We start from the raw sequence: 24,377 nt of genomic DNA, 5'->3' as shown, positions 1-24,377 counted from the left end.
ACTCAAGACCTCCCCAAGCACTGCACTTGTTTTAGATTTACATTTAATACACCACCTTCCACATTTTCTGTGTATTTCCCACACGTATCATGCAAAGAGGTTTGGGCAATCAAGAGATATTTTAGTAACTCCATTTTTTTATTTGACCCCTGGAGTTTAGCAACTGTACTGGCTTCATCCATAATATTGTCTGCAAGAGAAACACCTGGCATTAGCAAGCCAGCAGGATTTACAAGCCACCTCTAGTGGGCTTACAGAAACTGTCACTGCAGTTATGTATGATTCTGTGGTTCCCTTAAGAATGATCAGCAGTAAACATAGAGCTTACTACGGGAGGAATTTGTAAGGATTGTTGTCAGTAACTGCTGGTCTTGAGAGTTCAGTTAGCACTTCCTGGAGAGATTGTACATTTCAAAATGACAACACAGGTATTCAAAAGAATGAATTGAATGAGCTTTAGTAGCTTCACAGTATAGAGCCCCTTACCATGATCACTATAGAGAATATAGCAAATAAATAGATCCAGTTTAAAAAGTCACAATTTTGCTGGCTTAGATAGATTTGCATTTTCTTGTCCAGTTCCCAGAATGGGAGAGTGCCAAGCCAAAATAATAATAATAATAAAGTGTTACATGCTATCACTGCTTTTTAGAATAAATAAATTGGGGACACTCTGGATATGCTCAGATGTACCCGCTCTTAGACCTTTTAAAGAGGTGTTTTCTATCAGAGGGGAGAAACATTCTGCATATACTAAAAAAAAGACCTTATATCCTTAACACACACCACTTTAAAGAAGCTAGATCATCATGTAAAGTAACAAACATTTTGTACATGTTTAAAGGCTACGGTCTTTGCGAAGGGACACTCTGGACATGCTCAGAAGAAATCAAACTTAAGTACTCAGAGATACTTAAACTGCCAGAATAACATAAGAGTGTATTTGATATTACTAAGTTTGGGACTCGTTACATATTATGCACACTCTGGAGAAAAGCATGTTTGCCAGTGCTCATTGGGAGAGGTTTTGTCACATTGTCATAAATCTTTGCACTTATTTCAAAAGAATCTTTGCACAAGTTTTGAACGCAGGTCATACAAGGGAATTACTGCTGCAGCACATATTGTTTGGAACTTCAGTAGTGCTTCCCTCTGATGTGCTCTGAATTCCTCAAGTGTCCTGTATAATCTTAGGACCACAATGACGTGGGATCTGTGCACCTCAATGACCACCTCTTTCTGTAGATTCCTCTCCACACACTACAGTCAATGTCTGAAACCCTGCTCCAGATCCCTTGATGGCAGGAGCTTGACTGGCAACAATCAGGCCCAGATCTTTTCTCTTGTGGCATGCCTTACCAATTGAGGAATGTTACCAGATTGCTTTATTTTTGCTGGTGCATGTCACCGTTTCAATGGTTCTTTGGGGTCTTGTTATAGGGGCTTCACTTTGATGTCCGTATTTGTGACGTGCAGGGGGAAGTGCTTTGGACTGCAAAACACCTTGAGTGTCTTTGAAAATTAGGCAGGGTGAACATTTTAACAACAACAACAACACAGCAGTAGCAGATGTCAATAAATAAGGCGTCACCCTCTCCTTGAGAAACACATATTCCTCAGATCAAGGTCATTCAGCAAGTTCTTCCCTTCAGAGCTGAGCTTTCCTCATTCCCATTCCCCATTTTCTTTGAAAGAGGAAAAAGCATCATGCACTTCCTGTGCTGCCGGCAGTGATAAGAGCCTTGCTAGTGAAGTTAATACAATTAGACACATTTGCACAATAAAGCATAAACAGTCCTGGCTATTTACTAAATTATATTGTGAGCAGTTCATTAATTAGAGAATCAGACCAGGACATGACTTCCATAAACTTGTTAAATTGGCTTAGAACTACACCCATTATGAAGTTTTAATATCCTATTTAGTATCCTATTTAAATAGGTGTACAATTCTTTGGATTTCAGAATCTTTAAGGGATTTAGAATGAAGGTAAGGGCTTCAGAATGAAGCCTGTGCTAATTTGTGTTGAGATGGGGAACCATGGTTTCTGTGGATTAGCAGTTCTTTCATTGTAGACTGATTTGGGATATTTGACCCATCCAGTACTTGGCCTTAAAGGAGGCAATGGTTACTTTATTTTCCTGAGGCTTATCTTTAAAAACAAACAAACAATTTTTATTGCTTTTTAAACAAATACAATAAGCATTAAATATTAATCCAGTAGTACAGCTAAATGGTGTTTGTTTTATCCACTGTCTCTAGACTTCCATTTAAACATTCAGCATTGAAACATATTACTTTAATGTAACCTTGCCACCTAGAATATTGAGCAGACCCCCTTCTTTAACTATGTTAATGACCAAAATCAGAGGAATGCTTTATTGGTCACTGAGACCATTTTTACCCATCCCCACCCCCCCAAACCTGGAAACACTACTGCATTACATGACCAAAAACCATGGAAAATTCTTACCGAAAAGTCTGCATGCATAAGTTAATGTGATTTGTCGAAATCTACACACATATGGGAATACTTTTATTGAACATTGTACATGTGCTGGCATATGCAATTACGTTTATAGTGTAATATATGAGGAAGCCCTTATTAAGCAAAAAAACCTAGATACAACAATTTTCAAATGTAAGAGCTTTTTTATGTTTTCCAATTTCATTATTCACCAAAGGGCAGTGAAAGTATATTTTTATTATAAACTTAACATTTTTTATTATTATTAATGATTTACTGCTTCAAATTAGGCATATGGGTTTTCAGAGAGAATAAAACCTCCTTTTTCTGCACGGTGTGAAAGGTCAATATTGTGTTTAGAATGACAACTCTCTGGTTCCCTTCTAGAAAAATTCACAGCCGTACCTTTATAATGAAGCTGGTAGCACAAGTCAATTTCTGAGTGAATAAATGTTTACATAGTGAATTACCTCTAGTCAAGGATTGCCTTGTTTGTAATCTCATCAGAGAGGCCAAAGGTTAAGTGTTCACAGCAAATTAACAACCACCTCACTCCAGTCATGGTCTGGGGCAAGTCACCTTGACACACAGGTGACTTGAGGGAAGCTTTTTCATGCCATTCTGTTCCCATCTCCCTGTGGAGTCATGGAGCACTGAGATCATTAAAAGTCGATCAAATCAGCACTTTTAGCAGAGGATGGAAAAAATTTAACGGCAAGAAAATAGGTTTAAAGGCTTATTAAAAGCTCAGTGCCTCTCTATTTTTAGAGGATCAACTGTTTCTGGGGGGTGGCAGAAGTCATTTAAATTGCAGCTACCATTTTACATCAGAAGCCCCTTTACTTTTAATGATCCTCATGCAAGTCCTGCCAGTGATGACTGAATTCACTGGGTTGCCTTGGCAGGCGGCTGAGGCACATTTTCTATAGCAGCAAATGGAAGAAATAATCTAATCCCATCACTACCATTTCTTACAGAGATGGGGAACTTATGGCCCTTGAGTTGTTGCTGAACTAAAACTGTCAACATCCCTGAATCTTAGCCATACTGGGAATTGAAGTCTGTTACCAAGGCTCCCCCCCCCCCCAGCCAGAATGCCATTCTAAGAGAATGAGGGAGATATTCATGGTGAGTTCCAGCACCTCTTTTTCTTTAAAAATAGCACTAATTATTACTCCTCTGAACATTTTCACAGGAACCTCTGTGGTACAAGTAACAGCTACTGATGCCGATGACCCTACATATGGAAACAGTGCCAGAGTGGTCTACAGCATTCTTCAAGGACAGCCTTATTTTTCTGTGGAACCAAAGACAGGTAAATGCTCTTACACTTCCCATATCTACAGCTTTTACCAGGGAAAACTAAAAAGAACCTCCAGAGTTCTCTGACAGAGGTGCACTCTATTTGACTATCGCTATAATCCCATGATGCAGGCAAGTAGGGCTGCCCATGTTCACCTTGTGAATGAATGAATGAAACTTTATTTGCATCAGCCGTCGGCCATAGCAACAAAAAACATTGCGATATTCACAGAACAAAATAAAAAGTCAATTATATAAAACACAGTTTAGGGTCCTGAATTAGCAGTCAAATAGTGGACCTTATTCTGATTGCCCCAGCTAGAAACCTTGCAACTTTTGCAGTCATCTGCTCCTCTGGCTCCACGAGAGCCAACGTGGTGTAGTGGTTAAGAGCGGTGGACTCGTAATCTGGTGAACCGGGTTCACTTCCCCGCTCCTCCACATGCAGCTGCTGGGTGACCTTGGGCCAGTCACACTTCTCTGAAGTCTCTCAGCCCCACTCACCTCACAGCATGTTTGTTGTGGGGGAGGAAGGGAAAGGAGATTGTTAGCCGCTTTGAGACTCCTTAGGGTAGTGGGATATCAAAATCCAAACTTTTCTTGATCTGCCAGGAGAAACGACACTGTGGCAGTGGCTGGGCGACCCAGAATGGTCAATAAAAGAGGCATGATAATCTCATTCCTCAGGTCCTTGTAAAGAGTGCACGTGAGGACGGCATTCGCCACTGATTCAGTGCTGCCATCTCCGCAGGGACATATGTGTTTTTCGCGTGGAATCTGTTGGAATCGTCCCTCAAGTACAGTCCCTCTGCCCCACATTGTCCCCTCCGCAATCCTATTCATGGTCATGGTTGCAGTTCTTGGGGAGAGTTTGCATGGGTTTGGCAGACTGCCTTGCTGCAGATGTGTCCCCAGCCCCATGGGAAAGGGCTGTCATAGGGGCAAACAGGGCAAGCAGGCAGGGCCTTGCTGTCCAGCATCATGCAGTTCAAGTCATCTGAGCATGGACATCCGAATAAAGCTTAACTGAACTCTAGATTGCAGGCAGGCAAAGGCTGTCATCTAGTAAAGCTGTTTGTGGATAAGTAGACCGATAAATGGCTGTGAAGGCTAAATGGGACCGAAATGGAAGAGTATTTATTATTATTTGTTGATTATGGCTATTTGGAAAATACATATCACCCAATTAAACATGGTCTCTGGGTGGTTCACAATTATTATTACTTAAAAAAAAAACACACCGGTCAGATACAATCAAAACTAAAAAAAAAAAAATCAATGGGAAGGAACTATATCAGCTAAGGATCAGTGTAAAATCAGCATGAAGCCATCATGAGGCAACATAAAATCAATAAGAAGGGGGGGGGGACCCAGCATCTTTGAATATCAGATGCAGGAGTCAAACAGCAGGGAATTATCATCATGTCCTTACTTCCAAAGTTATCTTCTTGGCCATTGTTGGAAATGGAGTGCTAAACTCAATAGACATTAGGCTGATTTGGTAAAACAATTCTTATCCTCTAATGCAGGCTTTGCCTGTGGATACATTTGGAAACCTGAGAAACTGTGGCAAGCAACCTTGCAGCTACACACACCACATATTCACTCTCTCTCCACACACACACACACACACACACACACACACGCCAGTCCCCAGCTGTGACCTTCCCCATACTCAGTCAAAACAACTGTGCCACAGTTAAGTTTGAAAAAGATTTGTCTACAACTGGAGGCTTCTTTTAAGCCTGATTGCAGCAGCGGAGCTGGGAGGGACACGGTGCTGTAGCCATTGGGGTGGGTAAGTCCAGTTGAGGTCAATGGGATTTACTCCCAGGTAAGTATGTATAGGATTTCAGCCTTATAATGCAGTCTACTTTTCTTCTGAAAAGTAAGTCTCCTTGGGTCTACTGTGACTCACTGCCTGGTATGTGTAAGATTGTAGCCTTTATCTTGAGACCACTGGTCATTTTAAAACTACCTTGTCTCCTTTGGCATGAGAGCCGTTGCAGAGTGGGAGAGAATCAAAGTTCTCGTTGTGATTGTGGCTCTCTTTCCCAATTGACATGCATGGACCGTATATTTGGATATGTGGAATTTATAGTCTAGATTTTATTAGATGTGTGTTACTGCAAAACAGTTTGGGGTTTTTAATGTTTTTACTTATGTTCTTATTTCCACATCCCTGAAATGTGTTTGGTTTTTGTAATAACAAGTATATATTTGAAACATGTAAATACTTGAAATTATTTGTATTCATCTCTACCTTTCCCCCCCATTGTGATCTCATCCATTTCCCCAGCTTTATTTATCTGCACTCCAGCAGGTTTCCTGAGACTTTTTTTTTTAATCTTCCAAATATTCTAAGAGGATGGGTTTGGGTTTTTTAGAACTTCAGAGTTAGAGCCTGAGTTCTACAGTTTGCATGGTACAGTTTTCAGAGGAAATTTCCTACATTCAGAATACTGTCCAGTATTAGTAGTAGTAGTAGTAGTAGTAGTAGTAGTAGTAGTAGTAGTAATAATAATAATAATAATAATAATAATAATAATAATAATAATAATAATACCTTTATTGTCAATGTACAACCTGTGTGCAATGAAATGAACAATGAAATTAAAATGTGGCAATGTTTATGATTATCTCTTAAGTAAAGTATCTCCCTTAGTCATTGTGCCAATTTTGAGCACTTTGGAATCTCTTCCTTACAAATACTCACCTGTGCAAAATGAGTAAGTGTAGGGTTCTCTGATCATACAGACAATCAATCATGTGGAAATAGCCCTCTGTGCATACTGCTATATGTACAGGGGCTTGCTGCAAAGATAATAGATGTGTACCAATCAGTGGTGAAACCTGTCACTTCCATGTTGTTCCCTTCTGCTGACCCACATTGATTTTGCACAATGAATGTATGCAAGAGGCTCGCAAACAATTGATGTGTGTCGATGCTAAAAGGGTTATGGGCCACATTGCCATACTGGGTCATTGGTCGTATCAAAGAGCAGACAGTATCATAGGCAGGAGCAAGTGGGAATCATGAAATAGAGCATGCCAGAACATTCTAAGGTCAAGACAAAAGATCAGAAGCCAGGGCTGCCGAGCAGAAGCATAAATCATTTGGTTGAAGGGTCAAGTTTCTGGTGCTTTAAGACTCACTTTCTGCCCCAGAACAGCTTTTCTCCCTTCTCGCCTTACTTTCTACTCAAAGTTTGTTTGCTTATATTAAATAGATAAATATTTTTATTTAACAAAATTTATATACTGCTTGATTGTAACAAAACCTCTAAAATCTTCTATTGTTCTTGTTAAGTTTCAGCCATCTCTCTTTCTTTTTCTACTTTCCTTCAACATCTCCTCTGGCTACTTTTCCTTTGCATGCAAGGTGTTGCTGGTGCATGCATTGGTCAAACCACAAGGCTGTGGGATGGCTGGGGGTGAGTGAGGAGACACAGGGCAGGCTATGACTCTTGGGCCTACCTGACCCAAGGCCCACTGGTGACTCCCAGACCACTGTTTGAGAAACACACACAAATGTGTGGAGTGTGTGTGTGTGGTATTATTATCTTCCCCAAAGTAAGAGGTTATTCTGAACATGACATTGCACTTGTCATTCATAGAACAACATAAACCCGTTTCCACACACCAGATGGGCAGGCTGCAAGCAAGCAAGCATAATTAAGTCCTCATACATACAGGTGCTTTTGCCACTTTCATTTTGCTTAGAGCAAAGAGTTTCAGGGATTTTATCTGATAAAGTATGGGCAATGTGACAGGAGAGGGGCCTTGGGCCTACTCAGCCAAGCCTTGAAATTGCCTTTATTTCTGTAATTTTCAGCCTATTGTTTCTTGCCCTTCCTTCAGCAGTTAATGAGTCTGACTGTTCGCACTCCTTCAGATCTGTTTTGTCAACTTTGCCGTAGCCTGTCATACAATTAATTACATTCTTCATCCCACAGGCTTGTGGGGTCAGCATATGATTTAAAGAAGGACAGATTGACAAAAATAACACAAGGGAACCATTTGTGAAGTTGTCTTTTAGCCTTCCCAGCCTGTTTAGTATGGATGGAATAAAGCTATTATTATTTTATTTTATTTTAAAAAATTGTCCTTTCAGCACAGGGAAGATTAATGGGCTGCTCTAAATTCAAAAGAAGAGGAAATAAATAAAACTGGAACTAAAGAGCTTGCAAACATTACAAGGAGATATAGAAGCCCCAATGCACCTCTCAGTTATCCATGTATTTTATGTTTCCCTTCTGCTGACATGTAGCAGTGGTAGAGTAAAAGCCCATCTCTCTGGAAATCAGAGACACCAGCTGGACCGTGTAACAAGCATGAAATAGTCATAAAGCCTTCCTGGTTTGAGGAGGAATATTTATTTATCTGATACTTAACTGCACAGCAGAATGATGACAAGCTAGCTTTTCTCTCTCCTCCCTTTACATTTCAAGCCATAATTACACATGGCACAGAGATGACCAAATGGATAAAACTAAAACTAGTTCAGATAATACAGTGTTTCAATTACTATATCAAAGCTTCCTAATTATAGTGAGTGCTTTAGAAGTGGTTATTGTTTTTTTAAGTTTGCTTTAAAGATATTAGCTAATTCAAGATAGCTTCATTGAAATGCATAGTGTGATACAAGATTATTCATAGCATCAAGGATCTGTGAGGCCATTTACCATTTCGAGCCATTAGGAAACTCATTGTGGCAGCCTGGAAGTTTAGAAACTGCTCTGTTTAGACTGATGGGCCTCAGCGGCACTGGGGCTTGGGATAGCTCTGCTCAGGCTCAGGATTCCTAAGAGAAAAGTTCAAATGCTGTTTCACTGGCAAGTCTTTCTCAGACTGAGCCTTAAATGGGAGCTGTGGTCCTATCTCAGTAGCTAGGCCTCCCTCCCTTCTTTTAGAAGTCCTTGACTACAGTGGATCAGAGGAGGCTGTTGTTCCACTAGGGCTTCTGAGCTGGAGCCCGTGTAGGCAGACAAGAGCAGCAGAGAGGTACTGACACAATGGGCTGACTCTGAGGTCGTTTTGTCTCCAAATTCTTACCCTTATCCCCTGAAAAGGGGGAATGCAACTCAAGGGTCATGACATCCACCAAGTGTTGAATGGCATATCTTTTCTTGTTCTCCTCTTTGTGGTAGAGAATATATAGAATGACAGGGCGGATGTCCACAGTAAGCCTTTTCCTGGATCTTGAGTGCTCTCATTTTGCAAATGAATCTCCATAACCCTCGAGACATCTATGCACAGACCATATCAATCCTTCATCTGTCTAGATGACATATATGGAAGATGACAGGTCATTACAAGGCAAAGTATGAGAACCCAGTGACCACCTTGAAAAAGATGGAATTGCTTCTGCATGGCATCTATATCTTTCCATAAGCAAGTTGTGTGTATTAACATTATATGGTCTGTCTCTGGATGCCCTCCAGATAGTTTGGGCTTTAATTCCCATCATCCCTGATCATTGACCATGCAGCCTGGGACAGATGGGAGTTGCAATGCAAAACCTCTGGAGGAGTTGGGTTTGAAAATGCTGCTCTAGGTGCTTGCCCAAGATTCCTGCCAGAGGCTTCCAGCAGCATAGAGACAAAACAGTCTTTTGAAGCTTAGAACTAATGGCAAGTGGGTGGAAAGTAGCCTACCCCCCAAAATTTAAAAAAATAAAGTCCTTGCTAAATGCTCATAAGCAAGAGAGGTGCAGCAGACATTTTAACATGAACTATGGATCATGTTTGTCTTAGAAATGAACCAGCGTGTTTAAACTTTATAGCACTTATAGATTTTCCCCCTTATTATTGTTAGCTTGTAATATATTGGGAACATGTCTCTTGATTGCATATGCTTTGAAGTATTGTACTTTTCCATTTCAGTGTTCGGGTTATGAATGTATACAGCCATTCTTTATACAGTACATTGACTATATGTATGGCTGTAAGCTAAATTCATTAAAACAGGAGTGATGGGGTATATAAGGTAGTTCTGACTTGCACAACATGCAGCTCTATAGTAAATGCTGAAGCACAGGAGTTCCATGTTTTTTAAGGGTGCTCTATTTCAGCTACATGAGTCTAACCACAATGTATATTTTCACATTCTGTGTAGCACAGGTCTGGACTGAAAATTGGGTTGTGGACCAAGCTACAGTGGGTGTCTTCAGGGGCACAACTACTATATTCTTTTTTCCTTGTTATTATTGTTTAAAGAAAAAGGGAAAGAAAGATGGCTAAGCATGGAGAAAGAGACAAAGGGAAGAAAGGGAGAGACAACCAGGGGCAAAAATATACACACACTTCTATATCTAGAGCATGCCATGCAGCAGGTTGAAGTTAAAGGTGAGTCCTAGGTCTGGAAACATTGAAAACTGCATTATTAACATGCAGGGCACAGTTAGAGAAGGCTAAGATCACATTATATCCCACTAGTGAATGTTCAAAGCTAGTCAACATTCCTAGTAATAAGGCCTGTCTTTTGGGATTGTTCCTGTTGACATGTTGGATCAGTTCAAATCCCTTACATTACTGCAAGGGTGACTAATCTGTGACCCTCCAAATGTTGCTGGACTTCAGCTCGCACCATCATTGACCATGCTAGCTTGGGCTGATAGGAGTTGTTTTTTATCAACATCTAGAGAGCCACAGGCTAGCCACCCTGCTTCAGTGTACTCTGTCTATCTTTTGATTGGTGTATATTTTCCCCGCTATGCTTCTGAGTTGGAAATGTAGCTCTGCCACTGTTTCATTTATATGCATTTTGCCATATTCCAGGTATTATCAAAACCGCACTTCCCAATATGGACAGAGAAGCAAAAGACCAGTATCTACTTGTCATTCAAGCGAAAGATATGGTTGGTCAAAATGGAGGACTCTCTGGGACCACCTCTGTCACCGTCACCCTTACAGATGTCAACGATAACCCTCCCCGCTTTCCTCGCAGTAAGTTTCTGTGGATGATAAATGAGGAAGACTATATTTCTTACAAAACTAAATCTACATTAGTTTCAAGTCCAGTAGTGAGCCTTTCAGGTTCCCAGCTGTTCAAGTGTGTTGGCTGCACTACATAGTATGCCTGACCATTGCACCCTACACATATTCTGAGGGGTTATGCAAATGTCCATTCTCCATCTTTTGGATCCCTTTGGGTTTTTTTCGTGCATCGACGTGTGTTGCCAGTACTTGAGGATGCTTGATTTCTTTCTGACTTTATGATTACAGTATTTCTGTGATTAATTATAAGGTGCATCAAAATACCTTGTGTAGGTGGATGCATAGTTGTTCTTGTGTGCATCTCGCATTGCCTGACTATCTCTGTCAATTCCCCCCCCCCCCAAGACACTGAGAGTTTCATAGAAAAATCAATCTGGGAAGAACTAGAAAACAATCTGCCCTCAATTTACTTGCTTTGACCAAGGTGGCTCATGACTGAACTAAGCAAGGAAAAGAAACGAGCTTATTTCCAGACTTGAGCTAGCCTGTTTATACACAGTCTGCTGCTCTTCTCCACCTTTCTTGTAAAGTCATTGCAGGAGTGAATTAGACTAATGTGAGGAACATATGCATGCCCAATCTGGTCAGTTTTCAAGTGGGTATGAAAAGAAACAAGCCAATCAAAGCAAGACTGGGAATTAGATTCTTTTCCCCCTTGAATTGTTTGGGTAATAATAAAACACCAGAGATTCAGCTTCTCGAAGTGAGAATGTTAGTGGCTTCAGCCTGCATTTTGTTAAGCTGCAATCTGTATCAATTTCAGCTTGAGCCGCAGGTTTAGAGTTTTCACAGGAGAAGAAGGATGCCTTTGCGAGAATAGCATTTATCTCAATTACATGGCATGAAGAGCCAGGAAACTGTCTCCTTAAGACACAATTAAGACTTATCTCTTATTTTACAAATGGATTTATTCTTTTCTTTGGTGACATGAGATATACTCAAGAGAAAATGTCATTGGCTGTAGTCTGCCTTGGTACGAAAGTTAGGTTAAGTGTTATTTTTCCTTCTTAGATGTTATTTTCATCAGTTTACTTATGCATCACTTGCTTATGTGGATTTATAGTTGTGAGAGCGGAATAATGTTGGAGGAATGGACTCAAATAGCAAAGCTTAAAGAATTTGTTCCTTGCAAACTCCAATAAAAACAGATATTATCTGCACATCCTGAACTAATGTGTAGACCAGAACATAGTTATCCTTTGGATTTCACACTTCTCTGCATTTTTACAATGCAATTTTTGACTCAAAATGCATTTGCAAATTGATACTTCAGGAGAAAACACATTTAGAAATGAGCATTTTGAGAGAAAATACCTTTAAAAATGTATATTTTGCAAGGAAATATGTTACAATATATATAAATTTCCATGCAGGTGTTGTTGTTGTTTTTAAAAAAACATAGGTTAAAGAGGAACAGGCATATGAATGCATGCATTTGAAAGAGACATGGACTGGAAATAGACAAATCCACCCCTAGATTCAAATAATACTGTGAGCAAAATTTAACTATTTTGGATTGGATGTAACAAAGCCTGACCTATGAATATTTCCCTCCTCCAACATGACATTAAATACTACAAGCAAGGAAGGTGGCAAAAATAATTTTTAGAATGGATTGTGGATGGAAGGAAGGGTAGCAGCAGTCTACTTGTACAATGTGGCAGGTCCTTTTTGGACACCAGAAAGATGAACACCGTCCTATAGAGGGCACAGAGGAGAGAATGCTGGTGTTGTGATATTAAATCACCCAGTCTTCAACAACATGGAGCACTTTAGATGAATATGCTGGCTGGGACTGATGGAAGCTGCATTTCAGTCATCTGCACAATCAGCAGCAGCATCTTGAGGGCACCAGATTGGGCAAGGCTGAAAGAACATTTTCCCTCATGGCATTTTAAAGAAATACCAAATGTATTATGTTTAGAACCCTTCCGCTATAAACTATGTGAGGTCATTGATTGATTGATTGATTGATTGATTGATTGATTGATGAACAGATGAAAATCCAGGGACTGTTCTGAACTTTACAGGATCATATCAATATAATGTCCCTGAATCGCTACCCGTGGCTTCGGTGGTCGCCAGATTAAAGGCTGCAGATGCTGATGTGGGACCGAATGCTGAAATGGAATATAAAATAGTGGATGGTGATGGCTTGGCCGTTTTCAAAATCTTAGTGGACAAAGAGACACAAGAAGGAATCATTACAATACAGAAGGTAACCTCACTTCATTATTTCTGTCACGGTACACAAGTAACATCATCTCACTTTCAGTTTATGCAAAAAAGAGGCTTCAGCCATAAGACAGATAAATAAATACCAGTGAGACCTGCAACCAAAGGTTGTATTATAGAGCACTGCTGCTTGGGATACCAGCCATTTCATTCCCCTTCACCCCATTTTCTGTACCTCACCTCCTCTAACCATCAGCTAGCAGACCATGGCCACTCAGACATAGTCTCTATTGGGCTCTTTTTGGGGTTCCCACCTGGGGGGGGGGCTCTAAATATTTTTGTTCTTCTGAAAACCTTGGGGTTCTCCCAATCTTGCTGACATCTCACATGTGGGGTGATGCCATTTTGGTTACATAACCAACAACTCACAGTCTGAACATTGGGAAATCAAGAGAAGGATGCCTTGATCATAAAACACACATTAAGAATTCTCAGCTATGTAGAACTCCCCCCCCCCCGCGCCGCCTTAGTCAGCTAAAAGGTAAATATCAGAAGTGATTTCATCGAATGTCAACATACATACATTAATTGAAAATGGATAGAGTAACCTTCAGTAGTTATGTCAGGGTTAACAAGAAATGTATCAACAGTGCCAAGAAAGAAATGTTGTAGTTCTGTGGTTGAATGGACAGAATGAAGGACGAATTCTGAAAGTTCAATCATCCTGTGGTTTTGTTCTATACATAGGGAATCCTTGCAGTAGACAAATTGTCATTGATGTTACTTTTTCCATGAACAATGAATGATTCTGTAAATGAGGGAGTTACTTTCCCCTTCCTTCTCAGTCTGTTCAATGGGGAAGATAGGAATAGATGGTCCCTTTAGGGAAATCTAGTTGATTCTTAATCTGAGTATGTGCCACAGAAAACAGTTTTGTTTTCATAACTTTTGTTATTTGAAGACAGTATTGCAGTCTTCTTCCTTCCTTCCTTCCTTTCTTTCTCTCTCTGTGTGTATATGCATGTGCACATGCGTAAGTGCATTTCAATATTGTTGTAATTTTCTGATTTTAGTCTCTTTGTTCTTATTGCATTGTTTGTTTTATAATCCCCAGTGAAATTGCCTGATGGAACAAGGTTCCTGGGACTCTTGTTCATTTGACAGATGCACAAACCTGATTAGTGTTAAGATTAACCAAAAGGGGGAAAATGATTCTCCAGCAACAGGTCTTTTAATGATAGATTACCGTGAATTATATCATTTGATAGTTGTCATATAGTTTTGTTTAAAAGGAGAGTCTCAGACAGCTTCCTTTGAAGAATAACTGTGTATCGAGTCCTTCCTTCCTTCCTTCCTTCCTTCCTTCCTTCCTTCCTTCCTTCTCTTGTTCTTCTTCAACAGAGAGGGCTTGCCTTGTAATTTCCTTCAGACAAGACAAAATGCTCACTTTTTTTCAAAAAAGTTGAATGGATGAGGCATAGAATCTAATCAGATACCACTAATGCACAGATATTAATGAAGCTGTCAAGCTCCATTCACTGTGCTGAAGGAAGAACCAAAGTATGCTTTGTCTTTTTAACCTTCAGCACTGTTCTAGTGATTTGTGAGTTGTTTGCTTGCTATTCTAACAATCCCCATATTCCAGTTATGGTCAGGAAGGGGTAAAGTGAATGCCAGCTAAATGATGGTTGTTATAAAATAAACATTAGCGTCAAAGTGAAGCAAAACAAACAAAAAACAAAAACAACCCTTTTGATGGAGCATCTTTAGAAATTAAAGCCTCTCTAAAACTTTCTGCATTGTAAGAGCTACTTTGCTTTCCACTATGTCACTGCAAAATTTCATCGTTTCATTCATGAGAAAATCAATAAAACGACTATCCCCCCCCATCTGATCCAGTATTTGAGAGCAAGAGTCCTGTCAGACAGATGGAGCCATTTAATTATTGCTACATGAAATCACAGAGTTTGAAGGGACCCTGAGGATCATCTAGTCCAACCTCCTGCAATGCAGGAATATGTCGTTGTCCCTTACAGGGATCGTACCTGCAACCATGGTATTATCAGCACGATGCTCTAGCCAACTATGATGTCTGTTAGTTCAGGGTGAGCAGGATCTAATTCTGTGGGATGGGCTGAATGTTGTATATGGCAGCCATTACTGATTAACAACTGTGGGAGAGAGGTCCCTAGGCACTTACCAGCAAGCATTCGCTTGACGGCAGTAGAGAGACTGGGCGGCTGGCACATGGCTCTTGAACAGTCAGAAACACCCAGTGTAGGCCTATAGCATGATCAATCCATGCTCACATGTGACACTGCCTGACCATGCTCTTAAACAATATATAATTTATTTTTCCTCCCCTGCCCCCATAGAAATTTTTCTATTATTACCTGTTACAACAATAAACTATTGCAATTTATAAAACACTAGAGTACTGGTGTTCTTGTCACATTATCCACTTTCCTCTATGAGTTCACACTTCCGATGCAAGACATTAAAACATTAACAAATCCACGGAACACATTTCTCCATTCTGACATTTTCTGGCATTATCCTATGGACACTCCACACTTGAAGCTCTCATTCTCATGCTAAATGATGGTGCCACATGCTGTCTGAACATAGTAAGAGTACCTCTTAACCCAGTAAAAACAATTAGGCATGTCTATTTCTGATTCAGGAAAGAACAGAGTTAGTTAGCAATTGTTGTATGTCTTTATGTCAAGTGAGCATTATGCTATAGTCATCAAACTCTTTCTGTCTGCTGTATTTTTATTAGGAAACTTACAAGAGGGCTGCTTTAAATAGATTTCTTTTGTTTTTTCACATCAAGTACTTAATGTCTTGAAAAACTGGCAATAGTTCATACTCCATTCACTTTTTCCAACTGGCTGCTTTTGTTGTAATAATTTTCCATGAAGCAGTTTTACGAGACTGTATGCATGATGTATCTATACATTTCAGCAATTCTCACTCTTGTTTTTGCAGTTGGTACAATCTTGCAAAAACAGCAGTGATTGAGACTTGTTGAAATGTAATTATTTACTTCTTTATTATATTCTTAACCCAAACATTCATCATATGATCCCAGGTTGGTTTACAGTTCTGTTACTTAGCAATTCCAATGGGAAAATTCATAATGCACCATATTCACAGAATTGCTAAATAAAATAGCAAATGTGATAATAATATGTTAGTTGAAGTATGTGTGTATATCTGCAACTTCCTAGGCAGTGCAGTTGGTATGAATTCTAAACCCCGAACCAAAGCACTTTGGAAAGACCCAGGACTTGTCCTCCATAGCTCCACACACTGAATCAGACCCCTTCCAAAACTTGGGGTCTTAGTCAAAGAGACACAAAGACACAGACAGTTTGTGAAAACCTCCAACACCCAATATAACTTTGGTGGTTTGTTTATTTTTTAAATTCAATTTATATCTTGCCCTTGCTCTGAAAAGAGCCCAGGGCATCACATAACGATAACGTTATGTATGATTGTTGGGAGACGGGAGAAGTGCCGTTGTGAGTGATAACTCTGGTTTCGAGCCACAGAATGACCTCAACGGGAGTTTCATTTTATTTTCATTCATGGTGCTTTTGGGAGAGATGTGGAAGGCTCTGATCAGCTGCTTTCATTTATCATAACTCTCTAATCTCTGGACCTATCCTTATGAAGTTTTGCAGGTTTTTCTGATAGGGTTCCCCTCACTGTTTATGCTGTTTTCATACATACTAAGGCACCAAAAGTGGCTTCCCAAGTCCTGCTGCCGCTTACCAAACAGTTTGAATCCATTTTTTGTCCTTACCTGACCTCTTGTGTAATTTGTAGGCACTTATTTGATCTGCTACCTCCTACGTTGTGAAGTGTTGTGATAGCAACATTAACTGCAATTTGTTCTACCATTCTTCTTAATCAATCTAATTTACATGTTTGATTGTGACATTAGCAGCAGTTCAACTGCTTACCATTTGGCTGATTTATATGATTTGAAAACAGCTTCACACACTCAAAAATATTATTATGATTTATTATTGTTAGCTTGAGTTCCATTATTTACTCTCATTAAATAATTATCTTGTTTTCTAATTACCCACATTTTGAAAGTTAATGTGTAAAAATATCAAATAAACCAATCAATTACTAAGCAAATTCTGGTTTCTTTTCTTCATTTCTTCTCCTGAACATATGCTGTTACCTTATAATAATAATAAATAATATTTTTATGTACATTAAATTTAAAAATTAGCAATACAAAGAGACAGTTTACTTACCAATGCAAACAACATTATGCAGTGTTCTTGCATTATGCAACCATGTCCTGGTAGAAGCTCCGTGGAACTGCATTCTATTCATTTAGTTAACAAAATGTATACACTGCTTACTAGAACAAAGGTCCTCTAATGCTTTACAATGGACAGTTCAAAGTATTCATTAAAAACACAAATAAAAATAAACATTAAAAACAAGTTACACAAACATATTAAAATGGAAAAGGCAGTAATTTCAAAACACTGCTACTTACTAAAATCACATACTAAAATTATGTGCCTAGGTAGGATCGCAGTAAGAAAAAAAAAGTCTGCAGCAGTCACCAAAAACAATAACCTGCCATTTATCAATAGACAAGGAGATCTAAAGTGTAAGTGCTGCCACACTTAAGGTTCAGTTTCTTGCGTGTGTGAAATCAACAAATTTTGGCACTTCTAAGTGGTTGAACTGGCATGTATGGGGTGAGGCAGTCCTTCACAATCTGATCCCCAGCTACTGAGTGCTTTACTTGCTAATAATAACGTCTTGAATTAGGCCCAGTAACAAATTGGCAGGCAGTTTAGATTTCTAAGCAAGGCTGCTGTATGCTGAAAGGGTCTTGTTCCTGTCAACAATCATGCTGCCACATTCTGGGACGTGGGTGGCGCTGTGGTCTAAACCACTGACCCTGTTGGGCTTGCCGATCAGAAGGTCAGCGGTTTGAATCCCCGCAACAGGGTGAGCTCCCATTGCTCTGTCCCAGCTCCTGCCAACCTAGCAGTTCTAAAGCATGCCAATGCAAGTAGATAATTAGGTACCGCTGTGGCAGGAAGGTAAACGGCGTTTCCGTGCGCTCTGGTTTCCATCACGGTGTCCCGTTGCACCAGAAGCAGTTTAGTCATGCTGGCCACATGACCTGGAAAGCTGTCTATGGACAAATGCCGGCTCCCTCGACCTGAAAGCCAGATGAACACTGCAACCCCATAGTCGTCTTTGACTGGACTTAACTGTCCAGGGGTCCTTTACCTTTACTTTTTTTTTTTTACCTAACTGTAGCTTTTGGACCAAACACAAGGGGAGCCCTACTTAAGAGTTCTTTGATGTAATCCTCTCTTGAAGTCACCATATTCTGTCTAAACTTTGGTAGACTAGGTATTCCTGCTTGGCTCTCCATTTAGCTAGACTACATTTAGCTCCCCAATTAGCTGGATTATTTAGTGTTCTTACTGGTGTGGCAGATGCTCTTTCACAGAACCTTATTCCATTTGGACCTCAGTGTGGGTTGACTTTTAAAATCTCTGTTGCTGAGTGGGGGGGGGGGGAATCTCTTATGTGAATTAGCTCAGACTGTGAGAAATATTGGCATTGTGGCACAAGTAACATTTTGTACTTAGGAATGGTAAGCCTACATATTATTCACTCATATTTGCATGTCAAAGAGCTGGCTGATTATAATTTAGAAGTTGACTCTGCTGCTTAAACTTCTAAATCACTTTTTCTCTGTAGGAGCTGGATTACGAAGCCAAGGCCAGCTACACCTTGAGAATAGAAGCAGCAAATAAGCAAGTTGATCCTCGTTTTTTAAGCCTTGGGCCCTTCAGTGATATGACAACAGTGAAGATCATTGTGGAGGATGTAGATGAACCACCTATATTTACCTCACGTTTGTACACTATGGTAGTGTCTGAAGCAGCTAAAGTAGGCACCATCATTGGAACTGTTGCAGCTCATGACCCAGATGCATCTAACAGTCCTGTGAGGTAATTTTGCATTTCATTTCCTACTTTTGCTGCTGCTTATATCTATATCAAAAAAAATAATTACTGTCTTCCCAGATAGAAAAAACACCTTGGGTTGTATCAAACTAAGTTCTTCTCAGAGTTGTTGTTGGCTTCCATCGTTCTTAAGAGACAATGAAGTATGCCTCCTGGGGTGGAGCCAAACCACTGGAGAATCACAGTGCCTGCTGGGGCTGCAGAGACCAGTAACTCACACTGTTTTTGCTTCATTAACAGCACTGAAATGACCTCTTCAGGGGGCAAGTCTTGGGCTCCCCAGATGACAATATTTTCCCCCTCTTGGTCTCACTGATGTGGTCCAAAGGAAAGCAGAGCAATACATTTTGCACCAGCTTGGTTGCAGTAGTTGCCAGAAGGAGGCGTACAAGATGCCATTCAACTGCCTTAGGGACTCTACTCTGGATTTGCGCAGGGTTTACTCTTTAGCACCTCTTCTCTTAAAGACGTCATGCAATGCAGTGGGTATGGAGTTTCTCTTGGGATTTACTCCTGAATGCTTTCTCATGAATGAATATAGTGGAAGTTTAGGATAAGAGTTTTCCTTCTCCTAGATGGGCCACCTTCTCAGGTTGATGAGTCGCATCTGCCCCTCACTTCCCTCTACAGCACATGCAGTAACCGCCATCTTGAACATTGGGCCCAGTATTGGTCTCGTCTTCTCGACCCAAGCCTGTCTTTGCATGTAGGCGAAGTCTCTAACTCACTGAAGGTTTAAGACCCATAAGCTACCCTGTTCTGGTGTAGCTGCTGTCACATATTGACCCCTTCCCTGAGCCACAGGTGAGAGCTGAGTGGAACTCTCCAAAAGTGGACAGACTACTCTAGAAGGAGCATGTCATGTCCCCAGCAGAAGTACTACCCCTTTCCTCCCCAGAGTAAACCCACTGGAACTAGTAGACCTAAGTTAGACATGCCCATTAATTTCAATGAGTATATTTTTAAGTACAGCTTAGTTAGATACTGCTGAGCATATTTTGTTGTCATTTGGATTGACTTGTCTTGGTATTTTCTGGGTTCAAGACAAAGCTTGGGAAAGGAACTTTTAAGTTCACTTTGATGTGGAATGGTCTGTGCACTCCCATTATGTATGCATAGGCCATGCATTGCTTGTGAAAGTCTTTACTCATGTGGAGTTTCACTTTGCTAAGGACCCTTGAGCAGCCAAATCAACATATCACCAATTTGTTACTACGTTGTAGCTGTAAACAGATTTAAATCCTTTGGGGCACAGCATAATACAAATATTTTAAAACATAAATATTCTTTCTACCCTGCAGTATGCGCCCATATAATTACATTTCAGTGATTTTGTTGTATCCCTGTGTTTAAATCGCCTTAAAATATACTCCCCACTCCCAGCACTACACATGAAATCATAACTGGATTATGTAAGGAAAATATTTTGTAGAAGACAAGAAGCCATTATTATCCACAATCCATAGCTTATGTTCCAATTAAATTAATTACGCCAAACGCTTTGCAGAACAAGTTATTTACAGAAAGGAAGCAATGTGTATGCTGGATGCATATTGGATGTGGATTTTGCAGAAATCTGTTCCCAAGCCTCTCTTTACTGGAGGTGCATTCATTTATAAAATTGTATCTTTGTAGCTATTTCCTTGCAATGTAAGTGCTGAAAATGTATTTCAGCGTACAAATATTTCTCTCTCTTTCTCTCTCACACACATATTCACACACACACACACACACACACACACACACACACACTGCTGTTTTTCATATATATGTATATCTCACTCTAGGTTGGTCAAAAAAGGAGCTCTTTAAAATAACTTAATGTGATTCAAAAGTACTGTGAATCTTCATAGAATGTTTATCAAATACTTGTGTAAAAGAGCAAATACAATTGATAGGCCTGAGCTCTGTCTGTTTATAGGGCAGCAGTGCTAACCATGCAGTGTGTTATTGGAGCTAGACTGAAATCATGTTTAGGTGCCGGGGCTCCCCTCGAAAAATATATGATGAAATAAGAAGAGATCACCTTTCAATACATGAAGTGTGTCCCTTTGACATCTGGGACTGGGGGAAAGGATGAAAGTTCCAGAGGATTCACAGCTACCAAACTCAAAATGATATGAAGTGCAAGGCCTTTTTATAGCCTTTTTATATGCCTGCCTGCCTTTGTTTAGTCCTGATTAGAATTTCTCCCAAGCTTGGCAGCTTGAAAGAGAGAGAAAATGGGGCAGTACATCTGATAAAACATATTGTTGTCACTATTTGTTTTAGACATCTTACACTTATTCATTGTTTTAGTATATAAGGCTGTACTTCTATACAGGTTCCCTAAATTACTCTGCCATAAAGGTTTTTATTGCAATCCTCCTCATTTTGTTGTCTGCTTGAGAAAATTGAACTACAGCTTTTAAAGTGACTGGCTCCATCACTTAAAAAGCAGATTGAGCCTGTCTAGGAAAAGTGATTTCAAACACCTGTATAGTCAAAGACTCATTGAACAGCCTTGGGAACATTACTATCTCTCTCTCAGCCTTAGCACAGGAATTATAGTAGTCTACTTCAGTTTAATGGGACGCGGGTGGCACTGTGGGTTAAACCACAGAGCCTAGGACTTGAAGATCAGAAGGTCGGCGGTTCGAATCCCTGCAACGGAGTGAGCTCCCGTTGCTCGGTCCCTGCTCTTGCCAACCTAGCAGTTCAAAAGCACGTCAAAGTGCAAGTAGATAAATAGGTATCGCTCCAGCGGGAAGGTAAATGGTGTTTCCGTGCGCTGCTCTGGTTCGCCAGAAGCGGCTTAGTCATGCTGGCCACATGACCCGGAAGCTGTACGCCGGCTCCCTTGGCCAATAAAGTGAGATGAGCGCCGCAACCCCAGATTCGGCCACGACTGGACCTAATGGTCAGGGGTCCCTTTACCTTTACCTTTACTTCAGTTTAAGGAAACACCCAGGGTTGTATCCAGTGCTCCATGTGCATTTTTTCACTGGTGCAACTAGACTTCCTTGTCCCTCAACCTCCAGAGCTGTTTTGATGCTGTTCAGGGGGCTAGAGGAGAAAATGGGAGGAACAGGAAACTCTTCTGCTAGTGGTAGCATCTAGTGAACAGAACCACTCAAAAGTGTGACCCAAAAAGCAAAATTCAGCTTGGATACAGTTTGTTTTATAGGTCTCCCCAAATCATTGGAGCAGGGGTTGAGGGATGAGGGTACAGGGGGCTGCAGTGGGAAATGAAGGGAAGAGAGAAAAATGTTGTGCAAGCTGCCTACACTTATGCTGCTTGAATACAACCCAATGCTATTAGAAGGCTTTAATCAGCTGAATTTTTCTCAAGGAAATATGTCATGCAAACTAATGTTCTCGGAACCGGCTTTTGACTAGCTATGCTGAACAGTGTCAGGGTTAATAGCTAGGAAGCTTGAGAGCTGTCCAGAGATTAAATTCCATCTGCCCAGGCCTGCCAAGAGTGGCTACATTGCAAAGGTGACAGGCGATGTCTCTGGGGGAAGGATGCCAACCATGAAGCTGTTCAAGAGCTGTGCATTGCTGACCAAATACAGCAGTTCAAGCATGAGGAGAAAACAAAAGCAGGGAGTTACTAAAATGAAAGCCAAATGAGCATGTCATCAGTGCAGAAACATTCCTAAAGGGTAGGCAATAAAAATAATTGATGCTCTTTGGGTTCATTAAACTGGACCAATTTAGTTAGAGTCACACAAGGGGTCAGATTTTCAAATTTCATCTGCAAGGGTCCTCCAAACCCCCCAATTTTTTTTCCAGGGTTGCAGAGAGAAGGGGTGGGACAAAACTCCATTCTGTGATTGTGAATTCTGTTCCATTCATGGAAGATACATTAAGATCCAGGCCACTGCCTTCAGTAACTAAAATGCAATGATACTGATATTTTTGTAATATGCAGATATAGTTTAAAATGTAATTGCTCACTCAGTGAAAACAACAAAAATATTTTGATTGGTTAACAGCCCTGCAAATAATTAGCGACTGGCACTCATGTCAGTTTCACAAAATTCTAAATGTTCCCACTGGCCCAAAATGGTGGGTGACCCCACTTCCGGGTTAGCGCCTCCGGCAATGGCGGATTTCCTCTGATCGGGTGGAATGCGCTCCGTGGAAATTAGGGTCTGGCCGCCACGGCGAAGGCGGAGTCCCACTAAAAACCACAGGCAGGAGAAGCCTGTGGACATGGGATTCGGCTGGCACCTTTTGCGCCTCCCCTACTCGCGGGGAAACCCGGTTTTGGGGATCCGGAGCGACGTGGGGTGAGCGGCGCGGTGCTTCGAATCGACTGCTTCTTTCACGGAGTGAAGCCACATTGCTGTTACCGGAGAGCGCTGACTTTTTCCTGTGGACAATTGGACTTTAGACAACTACCCGTAAGTAAAACGGAAAATTGGATCTTTAAACATCTTAATTTGGCACCGAAACGGGAAGGTTTCAAACAGGAAGTCCGCCTTCCTCTTTTGTAAATAGATTGAAGCAAAGACGTTGCAAGCTAAAGTCTGGAAAGCCTTTTGTAAAGGATTAAATCTACATCAGTTAAAATTACTAAACCCCCCTTGGAAGCAGGAGAAGAGGGGAAAAATTTTAGATCGCCTAAGCCTGCAGAGGAGAGAGTGAAGAAAGATAAATTACCACCGTTTTGAACCTGGGAACGGGCTGCCAGTAAGATCGACGTTTTGGGAAAGTTCATTGACTGTGAATAAAACGTATGTTGACAGATAGTTAAATAAGAGAAATGTATTGTTTCCATTGTTTTCTTTTGCACTTAAAAAGGAGCAAAAGTAACTGAAAATCGAAACTAACTTTGTTGCTGGATCTGCGTTTAAAAGGACGGATACAAATAGAAATTGTTTCCCCTAGAGGGAGCTTTTGAAACTGTTGCAGGAGTGGAGCTGGGGAATTTTCCAGCTGCAGAGATTAAAGACCGTGAGAATCAGAGATTGACCTTGGACAAGAATGTTGACAGAAGAAGCCTTAGTGATTGCATTTTGCAAGACAAGTGCTTTATTGGAACAGCTTCATGAGAAGACGGATGTGATGATTATTAAAATTGACAATTTGGGACAAAAAATGACTGATTTGGGACAAAAAGTGAATACCTATACAGAAACTACTCAGGAATCGATTCAGGAATCTGTTTTGACATGGCAAGCTGTGGAGAAGACGAAGGAGAAAGCTGTTGTTGAACCTCAAGTAATACAAGTGGAGAGAGCCCCAGCCTTACAGAGGCAATTTGATGAACATAAGCTGTTGCCTTTTACGATTGAATCTAGAGAAAGCCAGATTTGGAGGGATGGAGTCCCGCTTGGATTGGAGTAGGAAAGTTGGATGGATCCCCTTATGCAGGGATGTTCTGGCTTTTGGGATCTGGATTTGGGTCAGGGGGAG

At 40.6% G+C, this 24,377-nt stretch overlaps 1 protein-coding gene across 4 annotated transcripts in view; it reads left to right on the top strand.

Moving 5' to 3' along the window:
- CDH7 (cadherin 7) overlaps positions 1-24,377 on the top strand; it is a 113,758-nt gene that overhangs the window by 65,906 nt on the left and 23,475 nt on the right. For all 4 annotated transcript variants that reach the window (XM_081205587.1, XM_081205588.1, XM_081205590.1 and 1 more), the window contains exons 4-7: positions 3,663-3,782; positions 10,549-10,716; positions 12,798-12,985; positions 18,703-18,956. In XM_081205587.1, coding sequence (XP_081061713.1) covers positions 3,663-3,782; positions 10,549-10,716; positions 12,798-12,985; positions 18,703-18,956 — 730 coding nt within the window. The remainder of the gene's footprint in view (positions 1-3,662; positions 3,783-10,548; positions 10,717-12,797; positions 12,986-18,702; positions 18,957-24,377) is intronic.

The sequence above is a fragment of the Podarcis bocagei genome (genome assembly GCF_964188305.1).
Source record: "Podarcis bocagei genome assembly, chromosome: 8".
In the NCBI taxonomy this organism is placed as follows: Eukaryota; Metazoa; Chordata; class Lepidosauria; order Squamata; family Lacertidae; genus Podarcis; species Podarcis bocagei.
This window is presented reverse-complemented; position numbering and strand designations above follow the sequence as displayed.